This window comes from Typopeltis vanoorti, chromosome 15, assembly GCF_054136105.1.
Source record: "Typopeltis vanoorti isolate ZY-2024b chromosome 15, IOZ_Tvanoo_1.0, whole genome shotgun sequence".
Taxonomy (NCBI): domain Eukaryota; kingdom Metazoa; phylum Arthropoda; class Arachnida; order Uropygi; family Thelyphonidae; genus Typopeltis; species Typopeltis vanoorti.
In genome coordinates this window covers 122,682,337-122,700,873 of record NC_143563.1, presented here as the reverse complement: position 1 = coordinate 122,700,873, position 18,537 = coordinate 122,682,337, and the positions used below count along the sequence as shown (strand labels likewise).

General features: G+C 37.8%; 1 protein-coding gene across 4 annotated transcripts in view; it reads right to left on the bottom strand.

Annotated features, from left to right (window-relative positions):
- The window catches only part of LOC150099115 (coronin-2B-like), a 565,643-nt gene that overhangs the window by 402,055 nt on the left and 145,051 nt on the right, over positions 1-18,537 (bottom strand). For all 4 annotated transcript variants that reach the window (XM_090404927.1, XM_090404925.1, XM_090404924.1 and 1 more), the window contains one exon: positions 6,955-7,071. In XM_090404927.1, the coding sequence (XP_090261053.1) occupies positions 6,955-7,071 (117 nt within the window). The remainder of the gene's footprint in view (positions 1-6,954; positions 7,072-18,537) is intronic.

The following is an 18,537-nucleotide window of genomic DNA, read 5'->3' as shown; positions in this document are numbered from 1 at the left end:
ATGATGTAACTGCAAGAATAGCATGGGGGGGGGGGGTATTTCAGAGAGGACAGAGTACAATGGGAGAAGAGTACTGCTAATGATAACTGTTGAATTGCAGCCAAAAAGAGTAGATCAGGAAGATGGGGATTGAGGCAGTCTGATGTGAGATAAAGACCAATAGGACGAATAATACACTGCTTGCTGCTGCTGTAGGCCAGGTTTAAGGGAAGATGAGGAAGGTAATGCATTGGTAAATTACTTGACCTACACAGTAAGTGTAGGTCAAGTAATTATTATGTGGGGGGGGGGGGGGCTTCACTATGATGGACATAGATTAGAAGAAGGAAAGATCAAACAGATGGAAGGAAATGGAATTATATAAGTAAAGTGGATATTAGATCCAGCATTATTTCAAAGCTGAATGTAGAAACTATGAAAGTTTCATAAGAATACACTCCCCAGCGGCATTCACAAGTTGCCTTAGTGTGGACTACTTAGAAGACATAGGAGCCGCCCAAGCATTTATATATTTGCCTTTTATTAGCCCATTTTCATAAGGTCTCATTGGCCTGGCAGCTGTTTCAAACTTGTTGGTTCTCTTCAGAGACCTGGCAGAAACCTTAATTGTCCTAGAGAGCAAAAACTCTCATTGTACTAAGGAACTTGAAATGTCAGAGAAATGTATTTTTCATAAGCGAATTCTCGGTCGGTGCATAAAAGTAATTACTAAAATAAAGAGCCAAAAGGTTTCAGTTCAGCAAAATAAAATTATATAAGCAAAGTGGATATTAAATTCAGCATTATTTCAAATGCCGAACGTAGAAACTATGAAAGTTTCGTAAGGCAACTCGTGAATGGTGTGAGTGTAATCCTGTAAGCTCTCTGGTCAACTTACCTTATGAAACTTTTATAGATCTAATATCCACCTTTGCTTATATAATTTTAAATTGCTGAACTGAAGCCTTTTGGCTCTTTATTTTAGTAATTATGGAAGTGGAATTTATTCACATTTATTCAATTTATTAAAAGAGACTTCAAACAGCATGCGATGGAGGGGACTCAGGGTTTGACGGTGCTAGATCAGACACCCATTATGTTTTGCCCATACTGACAGCCTATTTAAATTGTTTTGCAAGCTCTCCACACTTCACCTTGATTAACTATTACTCTACCTAATTTTGCATCATCAACAAACAACTGAATACATTTCCTTTCGAGTTATTTCCTATATCATTTATGTACAAATTCAACAGCCATGGTTCAGCACTGAACCTTATGGCACAACACTAGTCACCTGTTTTTGCCTCAATTCTGTCCCTGCATATACCACTTTTTGATATCTATCCAGCCTATCCACCTACCCTCCTATCCACTTTACATGTCATATCCATCCCCATTTGTTCTAATTTGCATAACAGAGTTCCATATGGTATTCTGTCAAATGTGTTTGTGAAATCCAGCAGAATCATCATATAGCCATTTCCTTTATCCAACTCAGCTGTTATTCTATTATAAAAAATTGGTAAATTATTAAGGCATGACCTACTTTTCACAAAGCCATATTGCCCCTCATACAGTATCATATCTTTATCCACCCATTCTTGAATTCTCTTTTTGACCAATTTTTCCAGTACTTTTACCACCACACCTGGTGATAATGATTGATCTATAATTTTCCATTGCAGTCTTAGAACCTTTCTTATGCAAGGGAATTACTTTGCCCTCTTTCCTCTCTCCCATACACTACTAGCATCCTTACGTTGTTTTATGCCATGGTACAGATTTAAGCTTCCGTCCTAAGCTTGTCATAATCACCTGCCGTGTATTCACTTTTTCTTAAAATCTAAACTACTCAATCTATCATACACTCATAAACAACAAAAAGCTACAACAAATTAACTTAATGTTATACACTACATTCAAAAAAAATCCCAAAGTCTTTTACAATGCACCTGTTTAATACAAAAGCAGCAGCTGCCCAGTATCCCTTTATTGTGCAGCTGCAAAATCTGCACAGTATAGAGGAAATTAGTATGGCATTTTTGGCAACTGCAGTTGAGAACACTGCAAAAGAGCCACATATACCCCTTCTTGACAGAATATTCCTCATGTTTTAATGCCTCATGTTTTACAATCTCCCAAGTCACGACTGCATGGTCGCTTTTGCCAATCGGAGGCAATGGGGCAACCTTGGTTCTGGATAGCTTTTCTGATCCTATGACCAAGTGCAATACTCTCACTTCCTCACATTTGTTGCCTCAAGTAATTATCTCTCAGTAGGTGTATAAATTCCATTTCCTTCCTGCTATGTGATCTTTCTTTCTTCCAGTGCATGGTTGAAATCCTCCACAATAATCATTCTACCTATACTCACTGTACTAATTTGCTGATGCATGTCTTCTGGATCATCTGTTGAACTCCCTGGGCCTATAGCAACAACCAATTGTATATTTTGTCTTACTGGCCTTGATCTCATACCATACTGCTTCAAATGAACAGCCACATTCTCGCCTACCTCTTATTCTTTTGGCTGCAATTCACTTGCTATCATTAGCAGTATCCCTTCCCCCATCCTATTTTCCCTGATATTACCAAAACCCTACACATTCTATCCCTGTAACTACATCATCTGCTCTTAGCCAAGTCTCATTAATACCTATAGCTTTTGGCAAGGTTGCATTAACCAATGCCAAAAACTCCTCCCTGTCATTCCCAATAGTTCTGGCATTAGTATATAGAAACTGCAGCATGCCTTTGGGAACCCACTCACCTTTACTTCCTCAATTGACAACCCTATTCATTATTTTTGCTTGAGAGACTAGATTTCACACTTGGTCATTCTCACACTCACTCTCCTCATGGGTGCCTTCATGCAAACCCACCTGCTTCCACTCTGAATTTGAGATTCAGCATGCTTGGTGAACAAAGCTCTCTCTCTCTCGACACCTAACTCCAAAACCATTTAGATGCAGTTCATCAACATTACACAAGTCCTTCTTTCCATCGAACACAGACCACATCCACAAATCCTACATTATTCCTTCTGTACAACGTATGTATTAATTAATTGGCTATCAACGCTCTCCTCCTCCTCCTCAGTTTGCCTCTATCATAGCACGGCAGGAAACTGATAGTCTTCATGGTCTAGCTTTTCAGTTTTGCCTCTTCAAAAACTCCTTTACATCATCCCTCAAAGAACACTTATTGCCTCTCAAATCATTTGTGCCAACCAAGACAATCAATTCCTTCACCTTACCTTTTTGCATCTGGATGGCATAGATATCATGAATTTTTGCACCAGGGAAACACGATTTTGTTGCACTTTCATTAAATACTGCCGTGATCACTGAGTCGCCATACATAATTTTCTCCTCATTTTTCTTTTTTGTTCACTCAGTCTTTATTATTAGTTAGGACTGCCTGCTATTTTTCTCTTCAAATCACCTGACAACATGGTATTTGCCAACACTGTTTTATCATGCATTGGGGCCATGCTGAATATATCATATTAAAAAAAAAAAAAAAAAAAAAATCACAGGTTTACATACAAACTAAATAACTCAGTAATCAGACATCCGTTTAAAACAAAATCTACAATAAGTTAACCTAATATTATCAACCAGCATGTTGATAATGTTAAAAAAAAAAGTAATTGTGCTTTCCTCCCTACGTAATTTCATTAACAAAATTAGCTAGTAATTATAAATACAAAAGTTAAAACTGGCACAATCTAATTAAATACTGTAGTACATACAACTGTAATTTAGTATTGTCCTAAGCTTACTTTCACAGCTCATAACATGAACTAGCTTAGTGTAGTTAAATGCTTGAAAATTTTACAACCAAAATGCTTTTTAATACTTTTATTTAAAAAATAAATTCTTGCAAAGACAACTCCAATACCAGATTACATGACTGTGTGCAACGTGAAAAGCGAGTCTGGCTCAATAGCGATTGCTACCTACTTCCTTGTTTTCATGAATTCTATTATTTGTCTTTCCTAATAAATTCTTCTTTATGGATAATTTTTATAAATTCACCCTTCATCATTATGAATAATAAACAAAAGAAAACAAACTGAATTGTGATGAGCTGCATTGTGATGTATATTTTAAACTCATATTAAAGGAAAGCATATTTCTGCATAAATATGTGTAATACAGTAGGGGGGGGGTGAAATTTTAAATGGGAGTGCTTCATATACAAAATAAAAAAAATAAAAAAAATAAATATTTTTTTCCTAATCAGTAACCAATTTATTAATAAAAAAATTTACATATCAAAAAATTGCTTTATTAAAAATATTTCACCCTCACTACGAACAAACACCAATAATAAAAGTTTTGTATCTCACAAAAATAACATGCAAGCATACAATACACTGCCCAAACAAGCAGTGTCGGAATGGCTTGTAACGTGCAATCATAAGCGCAAACGAATATCGGCGAGATGGATGCATTTGGCCAAACGTGATAATTCTCACACTGTGTTAGATCGCAGTGTATTTTTTTCGTGTAATGATAATTGAAAAAAAAAGAATATAATTCTTTTCATATTTTCAACAGTGACACTCGTCATAATTCAGCTTAGTATCTATAATAAATAAATAATTATGTGTAATTTTAACAAAATAAAATAAGATTTGCAAAAAATAGTTCACCCGCACCACAGACAAGCACACACAGAAATAACACGCACAAACATAAGATACACTGCTCAAACGAGCAGTGTCGGAATGACTAGTAACATGCAATCACAAGCGCAAACGAATATCGGCGAGTCTGACTGTGATTGGTTGAACATGATAATATCGACACTGTGTTAGATCACAGTGTATTTGTTTCGTAATCTAAAGAGTTAATCAAACAATTCCAATTATTAACTATTCAATCACTGTCGAAACATCAGCTGTAACCTATAACATGTTGTATTGCATTTATATAATGTTGTAAGTACTGTTATTATTTATAAACACAAACAAAATTTAAAGTTTTCATTTTTTCCTTTGGGGTGCTGCAGCGTCGCAGTGCTTATGTGCAGGCCGCCACTGGTGTAATATATAGTAAGAATTAAAGAATATATTACTTTATTTCGTTATCATAACATTCAATTTTTAAGCATTGCCTATAATAATATTTAGATTTAAGTTATATTTTTGGAGCCCTGGTCCCAGCAAGGACTTGGATGCATTATTCTATCACACAATGACCCCATACTGATTAAATCTATTTTAAAACAATATGTATAACTTTTTCTTAAAATCTAAACTACTCACTCTATCATACACTCATAAACAACAAAAAGCTACAACAAATTAACTTAATCTTATACACTACATTCAAAAAAAATCCCAAAGTCTTTTACAATGCACCTGTTTAACACAAAAGCAGCAGCTGCCCAGTATCCCTTTATTGTGCAGCTGCGAAATCTGCACAGTATAGAGGAAATTAGTATGGCATTTTTGGCAATTGCAGTTGAGAACACTGCAAAAAAGCAAATTGTCAAGACACATGATTCCATTAATACATGCTACTGATACTTTCAACAGTGCAGTAGCATGTATTAATGCGCAAAATCAAATGGAAACAGAAGATGGTGAAATAGAGAGAGAAAGTTTTTCCATCAGTTTGTAACTTTGTTTATGCATTAATCAGTATTACTAATATTTCTATTTTTCAGTGATGGTATGAAGACCAAATCAAAATACATAAAGTAAATTTACTTTAGTTCTTTCTGTTAATACAAAATTCAAGACTAACATGGGATCCATCACTAAGTGTGTAACTATTGTTCTCTTTCCATATACCATGGGATTCAGTGAAGTTTCACAAGCTTTGGCAAATTTATTGAACTGTTATTATTATTATTATTAAACAAGACCTCATGGAGTCAAAGACTCATCTGGGAGGTCCTTTTATCACACACACACATCTCATCATAATGTGTCTTAAACACACTCAAACTCCTTGCAGACACCACACTCTCAGGCAAGGCATTCCAATCATTCACAACTCTGCACGAAAAAAACCTGCCTCTCACTTCCCTACTCACACCCTCTTCATACAGTTTCCAGGGATGACCTTTGGTTATCCCCTGATCGCCCACTATTCTCTGTAGAACTTCTCCACCATTGATCTTATAACAACCCCTTACCAACTTGTAGGTCTCTATCATATCTTCCCTCTTCCTTCTCTCCACTAGACTCTGCAAATAAAATCTTCTCAATCTTTCCTCATACTCAACATTCCAGAGGTCAGATCAGTCAGTTGCCTTTGGACCCTTTCCAACATCTCTTCATCCTTCTGAAAACCCGGTGACCAAATCTGGGCACAATAGTCCATGTGTGGCCTAATCAAAGCCTTATACAATGGAACAAGAACCTCCCTACTTCTACACGTCAGTGTCCTTTGTATCATTCCCAGAAGGCTTTGTGTTGTCTTCACAATTTTGGCGATGTGTCCCCTAAATTTTAGATCATTATCCAAAACACAACAGCATTGGTATACAAACACAACAGCTCCTTTATGGATCTACAGCTAGTTCCACTGATACCCCTCACTCGATGTGATCTCTCCATGGTAGACTGGGGCCATTTCCCATTCTGCTTCTTCATTTCAGAACCCTTTACAATTCCATCTGTTTCATCTTGATCCTTGGTCATCCTATTTCTTTCCTGCCTACACATGCTCTCACCTCCTCTTGGAGCATCCACCTTTCTCACGCTGTGTACCCCTGTCCACCCTGAGCCTCCCCGTTTCCCTGCTCCTCTTGCCCACCCATTCTCTGTTATATTAAAATCAATATTCGAAGTATGTGAAGTTTGACTTAATGCATAACAGATATCCACTGAATATAATTCAAATGAATTTCAATCAATAAGGTAATGCCTCTCATTATTATTTACATTAAACTGTCAATATTATTTAAAGAGTTTAACAAAATTCTCAGCAGCTATACAGAGAAAGTACTTACTGTGCAATCATCTGAAGAGGATGCAATTATATTGTCATTAAAAGGATTCCATTTTAAATCTAAAACTGATCCTTTGTGGCCTGTAACTTTTCCTGCATTTACTTCCACTCGTCCTGCCTATAATCACATAAATCTCATTCTTATTCGTTTTTTTTACAAATTAAATCTATTAAGAAATGAAAGCAGAAAATTAATCATTTTGAATTAAGGAAAACTTGTAATTAAAGGAAATCAGCATTAACATACAACTATAATTTTTATTTTATTTTATTTTGATCACATACACAAGAGACTGAAAGATTTATAAGCACATGTCTTTCATGGTATAAGGGACATGTGTAGGTGCAGATTAGAAAGACAGAACTTTACTGAAGTTTTTATTAAAGAGTTGCAAGCTGTAGTTGTTTGAGAATACATCATCAGGAAGGCTGTTCCAGAGGTGGATGGAATAAAAGAGAAAGAGGAGAGCAGGTTTATGTGTTTGCAGATGCACTGTAAATGGATGCTGGTTAGCTACTGCTCTTGTATTAACAGTTGCAACAGAAAGTGGAGGAATGATGGTTGCCATTTCATCAGGGCAATGACCACTGAAGAAAGTACCTGTAGAATAGACAGTGCTGAAAACACTGCATCAGTTAGACAGAGGTTGAAGTGAATCTGTAAAAGAGTGATCCCTATGAGCTTGACAGCATAAAGGATTTTTAGGCAAACTTCGGGTGCACGATCCCAAAACACATGATCAGTATTCTATGAAGGACAGATTTGGGATTTGTATATACAGGGTGTATATACTAGAGGTATCCCAAAATAACGCCTTGTAATGCAAGAAGCACTCACTATATTTTCCCCAACTAAAGCTCAGTCGATAGGAAATCTCTCCAAGATTTGTTTTTCACACTATCAAGATCACCAGTGTGCATGCACAAAAATGGCATTTCTTGGATGCTGGATCAGAAAAGGAGGCCCAACTGCCTGACCACTTAGATCTTCGGATATGACTCCATTGGACATTTTTTGCATGGGGCTTTATTAAAGACTGTGTTTACCAGAAAAAGTTCAAGATTTGGTTGATTTGAAACAGCATAACATTGCAGCAGTTGCTATAATAATGCCTCAGATGCTGGAAAGGCTTGGCAAGAGCTTGAGGTATCGTTTTAACATTTGTTGAGCTACAAAAGGTGCCCACATTGAATTTTACTAACCTCCATAAAAATTTGGTGAATTACTCATTATATTATATTATAACTAAGATGAAAAGCCAAATGGCTATTTTTCTGGCAAAATTAATTAAGGGGATAAAAATCCCTTATTATTTTACAGCCAGTATGCAAAACTCTAAGATCGAAAACTACGATCTAAAAAGTTTCATGCCGACAAACTATCAGCGAATCCCAGTGTAAGTGACCACCTGGTAGTACCACACCAAGGCAACTCGAAGCAAAGGTGAAGCAAGCTCTCTCACTATCCTTGATATTTTCTCATAATGTAAAAACACACAGCTCCTAGGAGATGTAATACTGCTTTACATTATGAGGAGAGGTCACTACCCAGACCGGTTTCAACCTTTTTTGAGGTCTCATCAGTGAGTAACTAGAACTGGATGATATCAAAGTTCAAGTGAAAAGAACTTGCATACCTTCAATATACAAATGCAAGAAAGGTGTGCCAATATATTATATTATAACTAAGATGAAAAGCCAAACGGCTATTTTTCTGGCAAAGTTAATTAAATTAGGGGGATAAAAATCCCTTATTATTTTACAGCCAGTATGCGAAAATCTAAGATTGAAAACTACGATCTAAGAGTTTCATGCCGACGAACTATCGGCAAATCCAAGTTTAAGTGACCACCTGGTAGTACCACCCCAAGGCAACTCGAAGCAAAGGTGGAGCAAGCTGCCTCACTATCCTTGATATTTTCTCATAATGTAAAAACACACAGCTCCAAGGAAATGTAATACTGCTGTACATTATGAGGAGAGGTCACTACCCAGACTGGTTTCAACCTTTTTTGAGGTCTCACATACTGGCTGTAATATAATAAGGGATTTTTATCCCCTTAATTTAATTCACTTCGCCAGAAAAATAGCCGTTTGGCTTTTCATCTTAGTTATAATATAATATATGGGCATACCTTTCTGGCATTCGTATAGTGAAGGTATGTAAGTTCTTTTCACTTAAACTTTGATATCATCCAGGTCTAGCTACTCACTGATGAGACCTCAAAAAAGGTTGAAACCGGTCTGGGTAGTGACCTCTCCTCATAATGTACAGCAGTATTACATTTCCTTGGAGCTGTGTGTTTTTACATTATGAGAAAATATCAAGGATAGTGAGGGATCTTGCTCCACCTTTGCTTCGAGTTGCCTTGGGGTGGTACTACCAGGTGGTCACTTACACTTGGATTCGCCGACAGTTCGTGGGCATGAAACTCTTAGATCATAGTTTTCGATCTTAGAGTTTCGCATACTGGCTGTAAAATAATAAGAGATTTTTATCCCCTTAATTTACTCATTATATTAACAAAAATTATTTTAATAAACTTTATAGATGCTGAGATGCGTGTATTTTTGGATACCTCTGGCCCAGACACCATGTAGTTAAGTGTAAAATAGTATGTCTTAAACGAAAGAGAATGCTTGGTTTTTGGATGCAGAGAAGGCTACTGATCTGATGTGTTTATGCCAGACAAATCACCAGACAAGAAGTCTGATCTTGTCTGGTGATGTCTTACTGAGTGTGTATTACTGAGGGTAAGGGTAGGTGAGCTGAGATCTCTTTTTGTGAGAGAAAAGGAAAGACTGTATTTTGATGGCATTGAATGTGAAAAGATTGTCCATGCCCCACTGAAGGGGAGCACGTAGATCAATGTTTAAGGCACTAGTTGTAGATAATCTTTTAGCATGGGATATCAGAAACTGCAAGATTTGTCAAATGATATTGATGAATGGAGAGTACTATCATCTGCAAAACTGTGGACAAGATTAGTGGTGACTGTGATAGGTCATTTATGTATACAAAATAAAGAGAATAGGATATATAGGACAGGTGATAGGATCAGCTCCTGCATTGTAGGTGAAGCTCAAAAAGAGGGATCGATCTACCATGACACACAGTGAACAAACAGAGAGGTAGCTGCAACCCAATTACAGAGTGAGGCAGGAAGACCGAAGATAGTATTTTATTTAGCAGTGCTTCATGCCAGACACAGTCAAAAGCTCTGGAAATGTTGAGAGTGACAGCATAAGTTTTACAAACTTTTTCATAGCACATGTCCAGTGATGGGTGATGGTAAGCCATGAGGTCACCTGTGGATGTTGAATGGCAGAATCCATAATGTGGTCACTGAATAATTGGTGGGTTTTAAGTAGTGGAGAAGCTGCCTACTTATGACTTTCTCCACTGTTTTAGAGAAGACAGAGGTAATGGCAATTGTGAGTAATTTGAAAGTAGACTCTTATCTTTAAATATTATTTCTGCAAAATTTCCATATCACTCCACTAAAATTGATATTGATATTTACTAGAGTGGTCTGAAAAGTTCTCGGCCTAATAATGAAAAAACGAGTTTATAATTTCAAAATTATTTTTATTTCTCAACATAATTTCCCTGAAGACTAATACATTTATTCCAGCGATGGTCCAGTGCCATTATCCTGTCCCTGTAGTGGTTCTCAGTAAGATCTGCAAAATACTCCTCTACAGCTGCAATCACCTCTTGATTTGAAGAGAAACACTGACCAGCGAGGAAGAGTTTTAGTTCTGGGAAGAGATAGAAGTCAGAGAGTCAAATCTGGGGAATAGGGTGGATATTCCAACAATTCATAGTGCAGATCCCTTAATTTTCCCATTGCGAAAACACCTTCGTTGGCAGGTGCATTGTCCTAATGAAAGATGATTTTTTTCTTCTGCAAACCGAGTCTTTTCTCACAAATTTTTTCATCTAGTCTGGTTAAAAGATCGGAATTACATTCCCCAGTTATTGTTTTACCCTTTTCAAGATAATTAATAAACAAAATGCCTTTAGCAAGCCAAAACACCGATGTCGTGACCTTTCCTGCTGATGGTACCAACTTTGTAGTGTTAAAATGTTTTTATTTTATTATTATCTAATTAAAATGTTATCAAATCTTCATATATATATATCTCATCTTCTGCACCTTTGTAAAAACTATAGTTATTTCGTTTAAACCTTTCTTCTTCACCTTTACAATACTTCTGACTTATGGCCGCAAATAATAAAGCTCGCGTGTGCAAAACTTACAGAACAAAGAAATTGCCTCTGGCTGGAGCCAATCTCTTTGTCTAACCTACTGGTGTTTATTCTCAACTGAATTTGGAAAATTTATTTAGTTTCCAGCTGCGCCACCAAATTTGTGGGTAGGAGTTGAATCTCCCTCCAAAAGAATAACGCACAGTAAAATGCACGGAACTTTCCTCTCTTATCTATCACTAAATCTATCAACGTATATTTACTAATCTACAGTCGTGGCAATCTAACTTTAGGACACACAGATTCGAATTAATGAGTAGTGCATTGGAAATAGAAATCAGGCAAGTTATTTAAACATGAAAACAATTTATCATCAAGGAAATGTACAAAAGGTTAAAACTAAAGATTCAAGTAAATCAGGTTCTATGCTTCAAAGACAATTCTCAATACAATTCACAATTACTACTCTTATGAAGACAATTCTTGTAAGACCACGTATCTATAATATATCCTTTGTTAACACCTTATCACACTTAAAGCAATCTCGCTTAAACAAACTCAGGCATAGCTACTAGCAATAATATTAAACATGCGATATTTCACCTTAACAATTAGCCAAGTTTTCTCTCAAGTATAATTTAACAAGACCATTCAAAGGTTAGTATAAAGCCCAAAGTCCTCAAATATCATAACAAACAAACTCTACAAGTCACCGTCACAATTCTGTCTATAGCTAAAACAATACAAAGATCTTACTTTAAAACAGTTGTCTGGTCCTCTCTGATTGATCCTTGGAATCGTTTCCTTCTATTACCTTCCGACCTTAAGCAACGAACACGGGTACTTTCTCCGAGATTATTGAGATCTTCTCTTACTTTTTGCGAGCATCGGGAACTTGGCGGCACTGAACTCTGGTATCTACTTTCTTCTAGGAACAACTTAAATTAGTTGTTTCGCACTTCTGGCATCTAATGGCTGGAATGTAGGTCCTGTTGGCGATTGCAAATCATCTTCTATGATGATTAGCAAAACTCCGTCGCCGTAACGTACATATTATCCCGGTAACTGCTCGATCCTCGCTGACCTCGTCGTCTTCTCAAGCCCGTAACTTCACATGACCTCGTAACTTCTCGCTGACCAAGGAACCACTAAAATCCTCGTGTTGCCGTAGCAAACTTGCTGATGACCTTGGGCTCTGCTAAGTAGTAATCCCCTAGGTATTACGTTGTTCTGCAAGACAACATAATACCTAGGGGATTACTACTTGCAATGAAACCCCCTTGCAATGTTGACCTTCGAGGTTTGCAGTTGCCCTAGGTCATTAGTTAATACCTTAATCTGTCTAGAATTACTGGTGACTAAGAGGTTTCTTTAGACAACCACTTAGTCACCAGTAATGACAATATTCAGTAATATACAAAAAATATTATTTCCAAATTAAAAAATATGAAAATTTCTCTATTAACATACAAGTATTTTTAGTGAATTTTGTTTACCAGTAAAATCGGTATATAAGGTATTTTTGTATAAAAATCTTTCTATACACGATTTTACATAGGTTTTCTCTCCCCAAAAAAAATTTTTTTAAGAAAATTCTTTCAACTTCCTTCCTGCAATTTTTCTGGAGAGAATGACTACAATCTTGTTTATTTCTTTCGTTAGTATCTCTCTTGGACCTAATTTGCACTTCATTTCTTTGTGTGTTCTATTCTCAAGATCACCTATTTTCCCTGCTATCTTTTAACGTTTTGGACCTAATTAATTCTCCATTATATTTATTCATAGAGCTTGCATAATCTGTTAGTAAGTGTGCAGCCTTTGTAGCAAGTGCTAAGTTCCAACATAACAAACCACTTATAGCCTTTCTAAGCATTAAAAGAAAACAGAGGAACATTGCATAATTAAATTGCCGCTGAGGTTGTATATTAACTTCATGTTTTCTGTGCCTGTTCCACCTTGGTCTGTTATAGGAACTTCTAGATCTATTAATTTTTTTAATGTAGTTTACTCCGATTGTTCTTGGACTATCCTCCCCTAATTTTTTTTTCTGTTTCGCCTTGGTCGTTTGCTAATTTAATGCTTGATATTTGGTAAGTCTCAGTTTGATTGTTACCCTCAGATGTTAAAGTTACTGAAGAATTAGTCTGGTTATTTTGAGATACTTCATTAATTCTGTCAGTCAGCACAACATTACTTTTACTCTGCATTCTTTCTTCATGAGATTTCTCATTTCTACCTTTAAATTTATCATTCCCTCTACTAAACCGTTTATTTCCCATAAGGAATATCTCATTTCTAGAGAAATCGCATGAGAACTTTTACTTCTCTAGAAAGTTAGTTCCTAAAATTATCTGTACGTGTGGGCGAGATGTCCAAGAGAGGACCAACAACTCCTGCCAAACACACACATTAAACTCAGGTAAGTATATTTTTACTCTAACTTTCTTGTTCACATAAACATTGGATGTCGATAACCCCGATAGTCTGATCGGTTTCCTTAGATTAGAAATGCCTCGCCATACACAGGATTTTATTCCTTGAAAATAATCTCCTGTTATGATGACAGAGGTCTGGAAACCAGTATCTAACAATATGTCACAATGCGATCCTCATACCTTACCCTTAGTTGTCATTTTCAACCTTTTTTGCTGTTAATGATTCCATTGTTCTCACCTCCATGGTTTACCTTCATGCTTATGAGGAGTGTGCCCAAACCTCGACTCATATCTATTATTTCTATTGGAGGGTCTCCTGTTACTAACACAGTTGCAAGCTAAGTGTCCAATCTTATTGCAACTAAAACATCTAGGAGGCTCCCTTCTGTCTCCTTGTTCATTATTTCTCTCTGATTGAGGTAGAGCTACTTTGGAGGTCTTTGCAGTTACTGCCGCCAACTGCTGCATAACAGTATCAAGACGGTCCATCATCGGCTGTTGTAGCCGTTCAACTTCTTGTCTTATCATCTCATTAGTTTTCTCTGCTTGAGGTATAGTTGATCCCGAGGTCTTCATTGCTGCTGCCAGCTGTTTCAATACAGCATCCAGACGGCCCACTAAGGGCTTTGTAAGAACACTTTGCAAGAGTATATCATCCAGGTGGAGATATTGCAGTAATGATAGAGGCAGAGGCTTATATGGGCACTGAGGTAAATGAAATGGAGGTGCATAGTATATTACAGAACCTCAATGTGAATACAGCTGTGGGATTAGATGGAATACCAGCTCTAGTTTCACGTGAAGCTGCTAGGGAATTGTCAGTGCCCTTAACCACATTGTTTAATCTAAGTTTCAGCTCTGGGTCAGTCCTGAGGGGGTGGAACGAGGGGAAAATAGTTCCATTACATAACAGAGGCTCCAAGAATGATGCAGCAAATTTCTGACCGATCAGCATATCAGAAGTTGTTGTCACAGTATTGGAGAAATTGGTCAAGAGCAAAATACAGGAATGGATAGATGGAAGTGGGATTCTGTTATGGGGGCGGGGGGTAGGTCATGAAGGGTAGGTCATGTCTCAGTAACTTGCTCACATTTTATAATACAGTGACAGCTGAGTTGGATAAAGGTTTATAGTGATACTGCTGGACTTTGCAAGCCTTTGACATGATACCTGACGGAATTCTAATAAATAAACTGCAGCACATGGGGGATGGATATAGGACTGGTGAGGTGAATAAGAGGGTGGTTGATGGAGTGATATCAGAGAGTAGTTTCTTCAAGAGCGCAGAAGAAGGCCTATGAGTAGTGGCATGCCACAAAGCTCTGTTCATGGACCAAGACTGTTTAATTTGTACATTAATGATATAGGAAAGGATCTGAGAGGAACTGTTCAGATGTTTGCAGATGATGCAAAATCAGCTAGAGCAATAGTTAATAGTGATGATGTTAAAACTTTGCAGGATGATTTGAATAGACTGGCAGTCTGGGCAAAGGAGAATGGATGTCAGTTTAATGTGGCAAAGTGTAAGGTTGTCATTTTGGGGATGAAAAGATTACCAGCTGGTAATCTTTTCACCAGAACCTCTGGCTTCTTCAATTTCCTGGAGTACAGTTCCACCAGTGTGGTATTGTACTCCAGGAAATTGAAGAAGCCAGAGGTTTGGGAGTGTTAGTGTATAGAGTTAAAGTTTAGGGAGCACATTGCAAAAGTGGCTGAAGTAATTCATCCAATTCCTTGGTTACTGAAAAATACTTTGATGAACAGAGACAACCATATTACCATTCCTCTTTATTGAGCCTTGGTAAGATGACATCTTGACTACTGCATGCAGATCAGGTCACCAAGGTTTCTTGCAAATGAGGAAGAGGTGATGATGGGATCCTCATCACCTGGAAGAGGTGATGACCAATATTGTAGCAGGTCTATGGAAAGAACCTTACAAGAACAGGTTGAAGATTTGCCAGTTACAGAAACTGGTCGACAGGCGGGAAAAGGGCTGATATGATTGAGACATAGAAATTGCTGAACGGTTTTTACAAGATTAATTCAAAGAAAATTTTTCAGAACAGGTTTGGTGGTGGGAGAACTAGAGCCATCCTTGGAAACTGAGTAAGAGTGTGGTTAGCAGGGATGCTAGAACTAGATTTTTTGAGTGGAGAGTTGTGAATGAGTGAAATAGGTTGCCAGAATCTGTTGTGGGTGCCATAACTGTGAATGAGTTCAAAGCAAAGTATGATAGTTACTGTGCAAATGTTAGTTAGTGCTTATCATTATGCTTAGGGCCTCCTTCGATGAGTCTAAGGACTCCTTGGAGTAGCCCATTATCATCATCATCAAAATAATAATAAAATAAGTTGTGTGCTTTGGTATATGCAGAGAACAAAGCTGGAGTTGTTGATGTGAGGCACATATGGTAAGTTAATTTTTTCTTCAACTGCTTTGATACACTTTCAATTGAACCAGGGCTTGGAAAGTGGATGAGGATTATGGATTGAATGGGGAATGAAGGCATTCATGCTGGTGAGGATAATTTCTGTAGCTCATTCAGAGTAGGTGTAAGGGTCAGATGAATGGAAAGAATAGCCCTACGAAGGAAAAGACGAGTAGAAATTCTGGAGAACTCAAACCCCCTATCATACCCAGATGGCTCAATTACAACATCACCCACAGAAAAAGCTGATCTCCTAGCTTCACACTTTGCCTGCAATACACGCATAACCTACGATGGCAAATGCCCCCCGGTCATTCCAACTGCCCAACATACAATGCCCCCTGTATCCTTCTGCTGGAAAGAGATCATAAACCTGTTGTCAAAATTAGATACAAAAAAAAAACCCTGGCCCTAATGGCATTCCTCCAATTGTCCTGAAGGTCTGTGCAGCAGAACTGACTCCTATCCTATTTTATTTCGTATCCAAACACAAGTAGTACAGTAGTAAGTGGTACAACATGATTTACAACAAATCAGGATACATCACAATGAGATCAGCTTAGATTTGATAGGTGAATTATACAGGGAATAATAATTAAATATGAAAAAAAGGAAATTCTAGATAACTTATATACAATAAACATGGTCAGATGTTCCTCCAGTATCTTGCACAATCAACTGTTCTTTCTGTGCAGGATATAAAGGTCCTCTTTTGCACAAGGCGATGGAAGAAAGAGACAAGAAAGAAGGTGTTCCATGGACTGGGTTGTCCCACACTCACAATTGTCTGGGCTAGTGAGGTAGCCCCATTTGATGAGGTTTTGTTTGCAGTGTCCTGTTGTCCGGAGTCTGTTTAGGCTTTTCAAGTATTCCAGTCCAAGTGGGCACCAAGTGGAAGATGTTTGGCTGTTGGAATACCAGTATTATTTTCAGGATATAGTGCAAGCCATTGTTGAAGTCTTGTCACTGGGAGGTTTTTAGATGGTTCAACAGTTGTCTGGAAGCTACGTCGGGATCTTAGTCTTTGGGGCACTGCGGTCTGGCCGAACAGTGGATGGCATTCATCATTCATTTGTCTGCTTCTTTCATCAGCTGAGAATGCAGATCTTCGAATTGAAGGGGGTGCAATACCAGCCAAAGTATGCAGGTCTTTTAATGGTGTTGGCTTCAGGCATCCTGTAATTAAGTGGCAGCTTTCATTCAATGCTGGATCAAGTTTTTCAGCATGGCAGGATCTGGACCATACTGGGCAGGCATATTCAGCAGAATAGCAAAGAGCCAAGGCAGAAGATCTCAGTGTGCTAGGGTCTGCACCCCATTTGGAGGAGGTAAGCTTTCTTAGTATGTTGTTTCTTGCATACACTTTTGCCATTGTTTTTCCTATCCTATACCATCTGCACACACTATCTTACTCCACCGGTATATATCCCAAAGTATGGAAATTGGCCTTTATTCAACCCATTCCCAAAAAGGGAGACAAATTGCTGCCATCTAACTACCACCCTATCTCATTCACCTCAATCCTATCTAAAGTGACGGAGAAAACAGTCAATTCTCAACTATTACTGTACCTTGAAGGTACCCAGCTATTAAGCGACCACCAATACGGATTCCGCCAATGCCGATCAACAGGCGACCTGCTCTCATATATCACCCATCTCTGGACATATACCATGGAAAAATTTGGCAAATCCCAAGTAGTTGCACTTGATATCTCTAAAGCCTTTGACTGGGTTTGGCACAAAGGCTTACTAAGCAAACTTCCATCATTTGGATTGTCTCAGTACTTCTTCAGATGGATTGCCAGCTTCCTGTCTGGATTCACCATATGTGTGATGGTAGATGGCTCCCCATCCTCCCACCATCCAACTAATGCTGGAGTCCCACAAGGTTCAGTTCTCTCACTGATTCTCTTCCTTCTATACATCAATGACCTACTTCAGTTGACCTCCAACCCAATACACAGTTTTGCAGATAACAGCACATTGCACTCCTCCCTTTCATTTGATAAACCTTACCCTACACAACTCACTTTAACCCACAGAACATCAACCACAACTTCCCTTAACAGACCTCCAAAACATCCTCCGATGGGGTTCAGATAACCTCGTCAACTTCAACGCTAGTAAAACCCAGTTCTGCCTTATTTCCCACAAAAAAGAACCATTTTCCACCAGTATTATTTTTGATAACACTCAAAATCCCCAAACAAGATAAAATTTCTCTTCTCGGAATTATCACGACATCAAGCCTCTCCTGGCATAAACACGTCACAACCATTGCATCCTCAGCTTCCAAAAAACTACGCTTTCTCTTTCACTCAAGACGTTACTTCACTTCAAAACAGACAGCTGTTAATCATACAAATCGCAAATCCACCCAGCTATTGATTACTGTTCTCACATTTGGAATGTGGCTCCTAAAAGCTCTCTCAAAATGCTTGACTCAATACAGAAGAGAGCAATTAGACTTATAAATGATCCATCTCTTACCAACTCACTCCC